Source organism: Pogona vitticeps, chromosome 4, assembly GCF_051106095.1.
Source record: "Pogona vitticeps strain Pit_001003342236 chromosome 4, PviZW2.1, whole genome shotgun sequence".
NCBI lineage: Eukaryota > Metazoa > Chordata > Lepidosauria > Squamata > Agamidae > Pogona > Pogona vitticeps.
This window is the reverse complement of record NC_135786.1, coordinates 70548804-70563218: the sequence shown is the minus strand read 5'-3', so window position 1 is coordinate 70563218 and position 14415 is coordinate 70548804. Positions and strand designations below refer to the sequence as shown.

Below are 14415 nucleotides of genomic sequence, written 5' to 3'. Positions count from 1 at the left end.
CCTAGCCATAATGTGCCCCCCCGCAACATTGCCCCCCTTTTTATTTAACTTATATCCAGAATACATCATGCGAAAGGCCGGAATGGAGGAATCCCAAACCGGAATTATAATTGCCGGAAGAAATATCAACAACCTCAGATATGCAGATGATACCACTCTGACGGCAGAAAGTGAGGAGGAATTAAAGAACCTCTTAATGAGGGTGGAAGAGGAGAGTGCAAAAAATGGTCTGAAGCTCAACATTAAAAAAAATCTAAAATCATGGCCACTGGTCCCATCACCTCCTGGTAAATAGAAGGGGAATATATGGAGGCAGTGACAGATTTTACCTTCTTGGGCTCCATGATCACTGCAGATGGTGACACCAGCCACGAAATTAAAAGACACCTGCTTCTTTGGAGGAAAGCGATGACAAACCTCGACAGCATCTTAAAAAGTAGAGACATCACCTTGCCAACAAGTCCGCACAGTAGAAGCTATGGTTCTCCTTCGTGGCCTTTGTGAATACATACTAATGGGTTAATCTGTGCTTGAGCAGAGCATCCTCAGAAACTTTCACAGCTTTAAGCGCTTAGTGCTATATAACTCCACCCCCGACACAGCAGCTTCATTTGGAACTTCGCAAGTAAAAACAATTCTTTTCCTTTCTTTGACCTTCGCTTTGTCAGCATTAGGACTGTAGGTCAACATAGAGAATTCGACTTTGCAACCTACAAAGTGTATAGATTATATTAATGAGGCTTGGGATGCTTTCTTGAAGCAGGGTTTTTCTTCCCTAACAACAAGTCTGTGAAATTGCTTTTCTTATGCTCCTTTTTTCTTCAGCTCCTTTTTTCTACAGGTTCAACAACTCCTGGAGCTGATGGCATCTACCACAGCCGTAGGACAACATGGTCAACTGAGGATGCGGTCCCTTCATGCCTGGTTTCTCTAACTTTTTCAGATATCTTGCGACCACATTGCTCCAGGTGACTCCAGAACTTGCTGCATAACTGGACTGGTGGGGATCCCTCCCAACCTATGCATAGGGAGACCCTTTTGGTCTCTTGACCTGATTGGTTCACTCACTGGTGGATGCCAGCCCGCCGAGTGGGTGGGCTTATCTGCACTACCACGTTGCCCTTGGCCGCTGGTAGCCGGCCTTCATGTCATTGTGCTGGAGCTCCTGGCAAACACCAAGGCCTTTTGGGCTTCTGAGCCCCTACTCTGGGGTCGGGTGGTCCAGATCGCATCAGACAATACCACGGCAGTTTATTATATACACAAGCAGGGCGGCGCTCATTCGTTACACCTTCTTGTTCTCACCAGCAACCTTTCAGAATGGTGTTATGCTTGCCACATTTGTCCAGTGGCTGTACATTTCGCAAGCAGAAATGATTCTGTGGACTACGGTTCTGCTGTCACGAGCAGGCTCTCGATAATGCCATCTTTCATTGCCTTTGTCATTGATGGGGGACTCCAGACATAGACATTTTGCATCCTGATTAAACAAGAAGTGTGCCATGTTCAGCTCCTGAACTGGCATTGGCCGCAGCTCCCTAGGGAACACCTTCTTGACAAATTGTTCACGGGGCCTCCTTTACAGGTTTCCAACTTTCCCCCTTCTTCAAAGAACTGCTGTTTGTGTCCACTATGAGTGTGCAAACGTCATGCTTGGTCACCTCACTTGCCATGGTGTTTGATCCTACTCCCCTGAGCTGTGGAATACATCATGCTGTACCTGGTCCCTCATCTGCTTTCTCGGAACAAGGATTGGCTATTTCTTCCGGACCTCGAGTCCCCCTACCTGTCTGTGTGGAGTCTTCCCCAACTGTAACAGACATGCTCAATCATGCTTGCAAACTTTCTACCACCTTGACCTACTCCTATTGGGTAGGCATTCTGTCACTTTGCATCAAGACAACATTTGCCTACTAGGCCAATATGTCTCTGGACACATTCCTTCAGTTTCTCCTTCACCTGTTTTGCCTGGGACTGGCCCATTCTACCTGCAAGCTGTTTCTCCGAGGCCTGGAGAATATGTGCCCTGCCTATAGACCACTAACATCTCAGTGGTCTCTCCAATCAATACTTTGGCACCTTATGAGGCCTCTCTTCAAGCCTTTGGCGTCAGCATTGCTTCGCTTGCTGCTTTTCTCCTGGCAATAACCTTAGGACTGGAGGAATGGCTACACTAAGAGTGGGTCCTCTTTTCTGTAAAGTAACCTTATGGCCAGGCCTTACCTTCTTGCCTAAGATATTTTCTGCCTTCCATCTGAACCAGCCAGCTCTCCTTCCTGTCTTTTTCCCCAAGCCATCTTCACTGCTTGAGACAGCTCCGCATGCTCTAGATGTGAAGCATGCTCTGTCGCATTATATGCATAGTACAACCACTTTTCGTGCCTCACAGCATCTCTTTGCCACCTTTGCTGGCTCCTTCTTCGGCACACCGGCTTCCTCTCAAACCATCTCTAGATAGTTTGTCAAGACCATCTGTCTTCCCTATGATTTGGCAGAGACTCGTCTTCCAAAGTCAGTGAGAGCTCACTCTACTAGAGCTATGGCATCCTCAACAGCCTTTCTCCGCGGAGTGGACATTGTGGATGTCTGCTGCACTGCGACATGCACCACTTCGCCTATCCTCATCTCTCTCTACTGCCTGGATGTCCGGCCGAAGCCTGAGGCTGTGGTAGGTCGAGCTGTCCTGGCTTCTGCACTTTTGTGACATCCCTCCTCCTGGTTAGTCAGCTTGCCAGTCACCTATTAGGGTGTGTTCACAGAGGCCACGAAGGAGAAAAAGAAGTTACTTACCGGTAACTCTGGTTCTTCGAGTGGTCCTCTGTGAATTCCCACCCTCTTCCCCGCTGTCCATCACGTGTGCCATGGCATGCTGGGCAGGGGCGGTCAGTTCCTCAGAACTGAGGCACTAGTGCCGGGGGCGGAGTTATATAGCTGGTGTAGGGGAGGTCCCAGCACTAAGTGCTTAAAGCTGTGAAAGTTTCTGAAGCTGCTCTAGCGCAGATTAACCCATTAGTATGAATTCACAGAGGACCACTCGAAGAACCAGAGTTACAGGTAAGTAACTTTTTTTTTCTTGTAGTGACGTATGGAAGTGAGAACTGAACCATAAAGAAAGCTGACGGCCGAAGAATTGATGCTTTTGAATTGTGGTGTTGGAGGAGACTCTTGAGAGTCCCCTGGACTGCAAGGAGAACAAACCTATCCATTCTGAAGGAAATCAACCCTGAGTGCTCACTGGAAGGACAGATCCTGAAGCTGAGGCTCCAATACTTTGGCCATCTCATGAGAAGACTCCCTGGAAAAGACAGTGATGTTGGGAAAGTGTGAGGGCAAGAGGAGAAGGGGACGACAGAGGATGAGATGGTTGGACAGTGTTGAATTTGACCCAACTCCGGGAGGCAGTGGAAGACAGGAGGGCCTGGTGTGCTCAGGTCCATGGGGGTCACGACTAGTCGGACACGACTAAACGACAACAAGCATTTTAATGAAGCTGCAGAAGAAACAACACAATTGACTTGTGCTTCAAAGAATCAGAAGCTCTTTTCAGTCACTCTACATGCATGTGTCCTCCGCACATGAGGTGAGCATGCCAGCCCCCAGCCCTCTGCTGTTGCTTTAATCATATGAAAGTGACAATATGAAGCGTGAAGGCCACTGTATCCAAGTATGTGCCTGATGTGAAATAGAACACACACAAAAACTTGGGCTTCATGTGGAAAGCTGTGTGTGTACATGCAATAGCATCTTCAGACTGTTGCTTTCACATAAGTGAAAAAAGTAGTAGTAGGATGTTCCCCTCATCACATATGGAAGGCACACACTTTCAGAATGACTGGACAGGACTACAGAACTGCATAGTTAAAAGGTACACTGAGGATATTCAAGTCTCTTGCTAGTGTAGGAATTTGCAGCTAAAGCATCCCCAGCAATCATCCATCCAACTTGTGTTTTTAAACACCCAAAAAGGGGATCCACTACCTTCAAAGGTTATCTGCTCCACTGTCAGAAACCTCTTATCATAGAAAGTTCCTCCTGAATTTCCCACTGTGCCTCTTTGACAGGACTGGGCTTTGATGATCCATAGTGTCCCTTCCAGCTCTGCAGTTCTAAGATACTAGTAAAGTTTAGTTAGAACTACTGTATCTTTCTTGTAATTTGAAACTAACAGATAAGGTCTTATTTCTGAAGCAAAAGAGAACAAGCTTGCTCCAATCAATCTTGAGTTATCCACAGAGCCGTAACTAGGGTGGGATAATCGAGGCTTCGATTCAAGATCCCTAAAATTTAGAGAGCACAAAAACTTGCTGCTGAATAGGCATCATCTTACTGACCTCAGATACATGTAACACTTCTAGCCACTCTTGACCAGGCAGAAGGAAAACACGGAACAGGTGGACTCAGCATCATATCAATATGGCCATCACACACCTAGTTTTAGACATACTCTTGAAAAAAGAAATGCATACGCTTATTGTTGTTTTTGAAGAAAGAACCCAAAGTGGTGAAGTGTACAGACGGCAGGTGTGAGAACAGCTTATACACCTCACTTCTACAAGGACACCAAAGCTGATGTAAGCTAGCACTCTGGTTCTCTTTCAAGAGCACCACTCCAAGTCTAATACAGCTTGCTGTTTATTCTTCTGTGCACACATCCTACTCTCTTTTGCACTTTCCTGTCAAAGTTAGTCATATTTATGACAGAATCTCTGACAGCTACATGGCCTGACTTCGATTAGTCCAGTACCACCCAGAATGGGGCCCGAAAGCTTGGCTTTCCAAGTCTAAATGAATGAGCACAAAATTCACTTAAGTTGTTGGCGATTTTTTTTATTCCACCCTTGCTAGCTAGTCCCACTCCACCAGCTTTTTTGTCTCTATAAGCACATGTCACTTTAAAACTCTCCAGCCGGATTTGTATGGTTTGGACCTTTTATAGTCATGATCCTGCACTGGTTTGTATTTTTTTAGGAGTCTCCACTACTTTGCTCAGAACTTTAGCCCTAGGAAATATCTAGAGACTAATTTTAATGCAAGGGCGGGCAAATATTGACTTATAGACCATATCACCCTCCCCTCCCAGTTTGGCCTTCAGCACCCAAAACTTCCTACGGCCCCCAATAACCCCCAAATTTGACAAAATTGATTAAAATATCTCTCTGAGGGATTTTTTTTTTCATATTACAGCCCCCCCATGACCCATGGGGGGATTTTTCAAAAACCAAAGTGATTGCTGGTCACTTCTCCTTTTTTAAAAAAAAACACCTCCCCATGGGCCTTAGTATCTCAAGGGTGCTAAGAGCATGGTGGCATTCTAACCACCACATATTATTGTTACCATTGATCATGCTAGTAACAAATTATATTAGTCATTATCCACACATTCTTATACCATTATAGTAGTTTAAAAAAAAGAAAATGAATCACAAGTTAAATAAATTTGCTCCCAGTTCATGAGCGCTAGGATCTGTTCTTTGAAGTGAAGAAGGAATTCAACCTTTGTACAATAACTGTAGCAGCAACAGAAATAGCATTTCATCCATAACCATCATCCATTTAGGGAAGGGTCATTCAGTGAGTTAGTACGATCCATTGATGATCCCATATACGCTTCCCAGTCCATTATAGTCACTAGTTAGAAAGGTAGATTGTAAGCGTTTAAAACAAGAAAGGAATTACAGGCCTTACATTTGCTGTAATTATTCCATGCCACAAGTAACTTATTAAATGCATATAAAACACCCAGAAATGCTAAGATTAATAAAAATTCTGCACAATTACATTTTAAGAGAATACAGTACATGCGTCAGCTGTGAGCTGAAAATCCTGCATCTTCTCTAGCGTGACTTAACAATTCAATGAATCAGGCATCCGGCAGCAGAGCCAAAGGTTGGGAGTTCAATTCCCTACTGTGCCTCCTGGGAGAAGAGTCAGCCTGTGTAGCCTTGGGCAGCTGCACAGTCCCAGACCTAACCCAGAAGAAACCACTTCTTAATATTCTATACCTAGAAAACCCTTAAAAAGATCACTGAAAGTTAGAACTGACTTGACAACATGTTATTATTATCATTAGCTGTAGAAGTGAAACCTACTATGTAACTTGAACCTTCCAAACCTCATAGTTATTTAACAAACGTCTATAGTTCAGATCATCTAAATGAACAACAAATTGCACCACAATTCAAAACAAGAATTAAGACCATTACATAGCCCAGAGGTCTAGTACTCCCATTACAGAGCTCTCTGTATGGAAAATATGAGACCGGCTGGTGCCTCTAATGTCCAGATTGACTTGTGACATGACTTCTGACCATATGGAGAGGTGCCATGTGGTGTCTTTCTCTTCTCCACATTTGCCCAAAAAAAAGCAGCATGCTTAAATGTAAATTGTTTGGAAAAAAATATGTGCCCTAGTGAAAGAGCACCTGCTCCAAACTAGAAGATCCCAAGCTAATTCTTTAGCATCTCTGGGGCTGGGAGAAATCCATATCTGAAACCCTGATAAAGATCGCACTACTGAGTTGAATAGACCTACGGTTTGCCTAAATATAACACAGATTCTAAAGAAGGAAGTCTCTCCTGAACACATACTTTCCCTCTAAACGAGGATGGGGAACTTTTGGTCTTTTAGATGGGGAGGGCTCTAATCAAGCCTAGCCAGGACAGCTAATGGTGAACGATCCTGGGGGCTGCAGTCCAAGAACATCTGGACGGGCAGATGCCCTAAAAAGAGCTACAAAGACAAAGGAATTATAGCTTAGTGGCAAAGCACATCTTTCACATGTAGAAGGTCCCAGATTCAATCCATAATATCTCCAGCTCAAAGGATCTCAGGTAGGTCCTTCTCCATAGTCACACTAAACTTCCAGTTCCTCACTCTGAGAGGCTAACCTGTCATCCTTTTAGATTAAATTCTGCCATTTGGGGCAAATCTTCCTATTCAGGTAGGCCCTCGCTTTTTACTAAGTTTTGCAATTAAATTTTATTTTATTGCTTTTAATTGTTGTTACGTCCCCACAGTAGTATATAAACACTAATATATTCTTGTGCACACATACACGTTTGAAATAAATAAATAAATATACAGCAGGGCTGAGCAGTTAGTCAATGTGCATATAATCTTGGGATAGATAGGCAAATAATCTGACCTGGTACAAATTGCCCTCATATATGCTAAAATAAGACTGCTTAACGGAGGGTGAAATTTATTCTTGCAGTGAGACATGCACTGGTCTCTCACTTGATAAAATACAAGAGTTGCATATTTAGATACCAGCTTGTTTCAAACTGGAGAGTCACCAAGACTCAAGACCATTGAGAAGCCATAATCCTGTGAATCAAAACCATCCTGCCTCACTACCAGATGGGCAGAGTGGTCAGTGCTCATTCTTGAATGCGGCATTTAACAAATGTTCCCAAGCAGCATTATTTATGGCATATATTTATTATAACATTTTCTCCTGCTTTTTTATTAAAAACCAGTGCTAACAGATGTTGCAAACCCTCACCATCAGAAAATGTATGCAGTAAAATCATTAAAATCAATAATCGGTCAAAACTGAACTGTTTAAAGGGCCAAACTGAAAAGACGCATCTTCATAGCATTCCTAAAAGTTGTGACAATGGGAACTAACTACTACTCTAGGAAGAATGCTTTCCACAGTATGTAGGGCCAACATGCAACATACACAACCTGTTCCAAAACCTATTACGTCCTGTATCTGCCTGCCACAAATTGCTAAGGCAACTCTGCGGGTGTGGGTGTGCTGGTGAAGCCCTTTAGACCTTAATCCTTTTGCTCAGCCTTCTTTGTTAAAAAACACAAGCAAAAGGCAACCCCAGCTGTCACATTCTGTGACATTATCATAGGAGAAATACAATTATTGCTGAAACCCAGATCAGCCCATGAGTTGTCTCCAATGTTTTTCACTGTTTGCACTGGCTGAGAACTGGGGAAGCTTATCCAGACCCAAACATCCTAGTTAACATGGCACAAGTTTCTATACTGTCTCAATTTGCTGAAAGCATATGAGAGGAGGGGGGAAAAGATTTAGCTTAAAATCCAGTTAAAACTGCAAATGCCAAAGAAGGGAAGCAGTTACCTAATTGTGTGCTCAAAATAGATATCATCCACCGAAGCTGTGACGCAGGGGCAGCCAGCGTGCCTCTCGGCTGAAAAGGCAAACAAACCACATTAGCTACGTACATCATTGCACCAAACAGGGTTCTTTCTGTTTGTAGTAATTACGGTCACAGGCTTAAAATGGAAATAAGAAACCTTCATTGCAGGATAAAAATCAGCACCACAGGAGTATGCATAAAAACTACAGAGTCCAACAGATAGGCCTACTGTCAAGTCGTATCAAGATTACCTCATATGCAGGATTGGAAAAAAAATTCCCAGACACATGATCATCCAGTTGCATGAAAAGCCTTCCTTTGGCACACAGGAATTTGAAACATTTTTTCAACCCTTTACAAACCTGATTCCTGAAGAGTCAAGACTAGCTTTTTGATATTCGAATTATTTTCCTTTATTCAAAGATTACGTCTCTTCCAATGTGGTGATTACCTACCTATTTTATTTTTGTTAGCTTGCTAGCTCTCATTTTATTAATTAAGAAATCATCTTTTTACTTCAGTAGCAGTAACATAAAGAGGATCATAAAATAATATATGATCCCCGTGAAAGGATAAGCCTTTATCAATACTTTCCCTTTGCATCAGTTTTTTAGATCAAGTACTGATTACAACAAGGGCTGAAAACTGCAATCACTTTAATTGACAGTTTAAGTAAACGAAAGGTTTGGTTGATTAAACATTGGGAACCAAAAGGTTTTGTTGATTAAACATTGGAAGCCAAAAGGTTTGGTTGATTAAACATTAAACAATTTTAATTGCAATGTTAATTTTAGCTAGGGAGCTAAGAAGATCTTTCACATCTAAAGGAGCTTTCCCACTTCAGGAAGTCTGCTAAATACGACAACAATGAGTTGGGAGGAGTGGCACAATGTTGAGAATGAACTAAATGTGCACTCATACTACCCCCCTCACAACACTTATCCTACATATGTGAATAATGTGTACATAGGATTTAGATAAGAGAAAAATACTTGTTCCCCAATTTAATGGGCAATGGTGACTACATGGTTTCTGGATTTTTGTACTTTTAGCTTGTTGTTGTTTAGTCATTTAGTCATGTCCGACTCTTCGTGACCCCATGGATCAGAGCATGCCAGGCCCTTCTGTCTTCTACTGCCTCCTGGAGCTGGGCCAAATTTATGTTGGTCGCTTCGATGACACCATCCAACCATCTCATCCTCTGTCGTCCCCTTCTCCTCTTGCCCTCACACTTTCCCAACATCAGGGGCTTTTCCAGGGAGTCTTCTCTTCTCATGAGATGACCAAAGTATTGGAGCCTCAGCTTCAGTATCTGTCCTTCCAGTGAACACTCAGGGTTGATTTCCTTCAAGATGGATAGGTTTGTTCTCCATACAGTCCAGGGGACTCTCAAGAGCCTCCTCCAGCACCACAGTTCAAAAGCATCAATGTAGCAAAAGCTACATTTGCTCAATTAATCAAATTAGTTGAAACAATCAATGAACACCCTTTTGAGTAATTAAGCAGGAACAGTGCATAGGTGCTGCTTAGAGAAGTTCAAGAAGTACTTGACAACTGTAAGCATAAAACTATTGAATTAAAGAGAGATTCCAGATTCAATTCTTCAAAAAAACCACTGGTTTTATGAATGTGGTTTATTGTGCTTCTGTATCCCTGATTCAAAATGCCAGGAAATGTTGTACAATATTTTGCCCACACTGCCAACAGGAAAAAAGGAGGACATAACAGGTAAGGCAGTTTTCTTCCAAAGTAAACACTGTGTCTAAATAAGAGAAACAAAAATGAAAACAACAGCAAGTCAAACAAACTTTGTTAGGGCAAGCAAAGAAAGAATGTGAACAGCAAATTGCTAAAGGCATATAATACTACTGACATATATTTAGAGAAAAGCTCAAAAAGGGAGATGGTTGGACTTTTGAAAAGGAATGATATAACTAAAGTACAAAGTGATTCAAGAGAAGTTGGTTGAAAATATCTGAAAATTAGCCAGTGGCACACACATCTGAACCACTGTTTTGAAAAGAGTATCTGTGAGCTACATCAAATCAAGACAGATAGTTTATATAGACACATATAACTATAGGCACAGACTTTAGAGTTCTTTAAAATCTCAACAGTTGCACTTCTAATACAATATATAATTTATCTTTTCGAAAAGTTTGTTTAACTAGGTAACAGGAAGAATCTTGGTCCAATGGAACACTAACACTGTGACCCAAAGAAGAACCAGCCAATTACATGTAGGATGTTATATTCAGTTTTGTTCACACACAACTAAGCATCACTAAAACTCAAATGTTTAACCCTCTTTAAAAACACTTTGCTGATGATAAATTGGCAGGACTTTTTTTAAAAAAAAATGTGTATCAAAGATTTTTGACAAAATTTCTCATCAAAGCCTCCCAAACTCAGATCCCTTTGTGATCAAAAGTCTGTATCTTGTTCATAAAATTATTTATTTATTTATTTGATTTATACCCCACCTATCTGGTCTACTTGACCACAATAATAATAATAATAATAATAATAATAATAATAATAATAATAATAATAATAATAATAATAATAATAATAATAATAATAATAATAATCATCATCATCATCATCATCATCATCATCATCATCATCATCATCATCATCATCATCTGGGGTTAACTAAGGTTGCAGACAGTATAAGCTGCTTAGATGGGCAGCTTCTACAGTAGTTCAAAGAATCCAAAACCACCCATTCATCCATTCTGAGGTGGTGTTGGCAGTAGTAAGAAATAAAAATGGAAAATATTTTGAAAAATAAAAGGGGCGGGGTTTCCAAATGGAGGACAATATTGGCTGCCCAGCCTCATGGAATAACATTCTGGAAACAAGGCGGCATGATGAATGCACAACGAAAGGGTCATTGGGAAGCAACCTAAATTATCGAGAAAGCCAAAACTAGAGATAAAGGTATTTGTATTCATATACGAATATCCCGCCCACAGGTGGAAATGACAAGGATCCGACCCCATGGGGCTGGACTGTCCACTCACCATTCTGCCACTGACGCAAACTCAACAGAGCCTTCCTATTGCGCCATTGTCCGTAATGGATTAGCCACTCCTGGCAGGAGATGGGATGACAAGCCTCTCTGCCAGGCCACAGAGTGGCCAATCCATTGCAGACAATGGCACGATAGGAAGGCTCCGCCGAGCTCGTGTCAGCAGCGGAATGGTGAGTGGATAGTTATTTCCACCTGTGGGGGGATATTCGTATATGAATACTCCCATCTCTAGCTGAAACCTCAAACAAACTGAAAGAACACCAGAGGTCTTTCTCCAAACAAGGTAAAGTGGCACCAAAAAGGCAAATGCAGTTCACTGACAATGTAAGTAAGGGTGATCCAAAGGCAAGGGTAGGTGAGAAGTGAAAACCACACAAATTAGGACATAGGTTCCTGACTCTCTCTTTCTCTCTCTGTCTGTGTGTGTGTGTGTCTATCTCTCTCTCTCTGTGTGTGTGTGTATTCCTACACACACACACACACCAATGGGCTTTGACTGGGTAGACTAACTGGAGACTGAGAACCTGCCACAGTAGATAATGCAGTGAATATAACAATTAAGTGTATAGCAGGAATGAATGAAACAAAAGACAAATCTAGCCTGAGAAAGTAAAGGACAACACTGATACTACAAATGTCTTTATTTGCAATCTACTATTCAGTTGCAATGCTGTGTACAGTGCTATTTGTCAAAGGAAAGATGTTCCTTGCTCTCTCTTCTGCACATTTTCCAGCTGTACAATAGCGTTTTTGTGTTAGAGGCTTTCCAATTTGGAAAGTAAATGAGACAAATGCACAGTGTAGGGAAAAGAGATTTGTTTTCCAATTAAATTAATTGACAAGGCCAAAATACTGTTGCATCGCTAGCTCCATTGGTAGAACAGTAAGACATCCCTGCCGATAATTTAAGAGTCCCAGCTTTAACTTCAAGCTGTATGTAGTATCCTTATGAAATCAAAGAAGGGACTCTTTAATTAGCAACAATGTGCCACTGCCAGCAATGTCATTTTTGCTATGCTGGCAGGATATCTGCCAATATATTAAGAGCACATAAGAGTGATGGCTATTTATTATCACCTGTCCTAGTTCATCTGCAATGGCTACCTCTAAAGCCCTTAACAGTTTAGGACTTTGATACCTGTCAGAGCATCTCTCCCCTCAAAATGTCCTCCTGCCCCTCCAGGACCTCCTAAGACTGGGATGTTATGGCCGGCTACTCAAAACTGGGACTTCTGGTCATGTCATTATGGAATTCTCCCCCATTAGAAGTGCATTTGGCCCCTTCCTTCCTTGGCTTTTCATATATAAAACTTTTTTTCTTTCCTTGGTGTTAGTTGATTTATATTTAGAGATTTGATTTCTTTTGAGTGGTGTTCTATTAGATTAGATTATTATTACTGGTTTTTATATGGTTATATTATACTGCCCTGATTTGTTAACCACCCAGAGTAGTGGTCCAGTCACTAATTAGGCAGGATAATTAAAAAACACCAAATATGACAATGCATATTCAACAAAAACTTTACTCCTTAACTGTTGATATCCACTCATCTAGTCACCTGCAAGTCTGAACTCCCCTTTATGTGGCAGGATGGCTCTGAGGACTGTCCTAATGAGCATAAACCCTTCCAATTTTTACTACTACACCACCAGATCTCCCTACTAAGGTACTTTGCAGGGCGGCGGCTGCTGTTTCCAACGCCCGCATTTTTGGTAATAACAACAAAGGGGCTCTGCTCCATCACCTTCCACCCCGCGATCAGGCTGCTGAACCTGGCAAAGCTCGCCCGTGTGAAAGGGTCCTGGGCACGTTGGGCTCGGCACCACCCTGGCTATGCACGCTGTGTCCTTCTGAGCCCTCGAGTCAGAAGCAACTGATAGCGACCCTAAAGGCGAACGAGGCGTTTCTGGGGTTGCCTTCCTGGTTTCCAGGCCATCAGGCCCAATGAGCAGAGGAAGGATGTGGGTGAAAATCCGGGTTTCCCCGAGTCCTAGTCAGTCACTTGTACCCACCAGGCTACACTGGGTATTAACGCTCCGCTTATAATGGTCGTTGTGGGTTTTTTCGGGCTCCGCTTATACTTTGCACCCGACTCGAGCTGGTGGGAGATCTGACCCCGGGGGTGGGGGGGGTGGCGTCCAGAAATCTCCCAATACTGACCTCTCAAACTCGACGCCTGCCCACCCCTCCTCCTCCTCCTCTCCCTTCCCCGCGCCGCGGGAACTTTGGCTCTCCACCTTAAGAGCAGGCACTGAGCAAGCGGAGGCCACACGCACGAGCACACGCGCGCGCACACACACACACGCGTTTGATCCAGCAGGAACGGAGGGAAGGTTGCCAAGGAACGAGCGCCCGCCCCTCCGTCTGCCCAAGGCGATGAGCTGCTAGCAGCAGCGGCGGCGGCGGCTTACCAGAAAGGCAGGCTGCGGTGTCGATCCATTTCAGGAGCTGCCCAACGCTGAGCTCGCCGCGGTAGTTGGTATGCCCGGGCTGCACGAGCTGAGTCATCTGCACCTCGGTGGCGTTCCGGTAACCTTCCATGGCGGGCGGCGGGCGGCCCTCCTTCGGCAGCGCCGAGCGGGGCGCTCTTCCCGCGGGAGCCGCCGCGGGGCTCTGCGATGGCGGCGCGGGGGGAAGATCCGGGTCGGCGGGAGAAAGAGAGAGAGAGAGAGAGAGAAGAATAAAGCAGCAGGAGGTCACTATGGATTGCCGCGGGCGCAACGACTGCTGTCGAGCGGAGCAGGGCCCCCAGCCTGCCCATCGGACCGTGGCCGGCTGCTCCCCCCCCCCCCCCGAATGGCATGGTTTTCTCCTCCGCGTCCAAGTTATGCAGTAGCTGCTTTTCCTCCACCCAGTTTTGCTTGGTTTTGGTAGAGTAGCAAACATGATTTAGCCCTGGACAAATCCTAGGTTAAGTGACCTAAGTAAGCACACACCCCACATGAAATCTGCACGCGTACATAATGCAAGAAACCTTTCTCACATCTGTACCACGTTTACCAGCCTTGCCCTTCCCCCACCACTGAATTTGCCATGGGGTAAAATGAATAGAAACTGTAAAGTTAGGAGCCAGATGCTGTGGTGCACAGATTCCTACAGCATGCAGCCAAGATTGGAATGACTTGACCACTTCTGTCCCTTTCATCGACAATATTTTGCCTGCTTAATAATACTTTCAGCCCCTCCCCCCCCCGCACTATCCTCTGAGGTAATCTTAATACAAGCAAATATTGATTTGAACTGTCTGGGTTCCACTGGG

At 43.6% G+C, this 14415-nt stretch overlaps 1 protein-coding gene across 4 annotated transcripts in view; it reads right to left on the bottom strand.

Annotated features, from left to right (window-relative positions):
* ACOT11 (acyl-CoA thioesterase 11) overlaps positions 1-14415 on the bottom strand; it is a 128819-nt gene that overhangs the window by 33149 nt on the left and 81255 nt on the right. For 3 of the 4 annotated variants that reach the window (XM_078392899.1, XM_078392900.1, XM_078392902.1), the window contains exons 2-3: positions 13568-13769; positions 8100-8169 (exon numbers count right to left, since the gene is read on the bottom strand). In XM_078392899.1, coding sequence (XP_078249025.1) covers positions 8100-8169; positions 13568-13769 — 272 coding nt within the window. Of the gene's footprint in view, positions 1-8099; positions 8170-13567; positions 13934-14415 lie in introns of those variants that run through there. The other variant, XM_078392901.1, reaches the window with a different exon arrangement.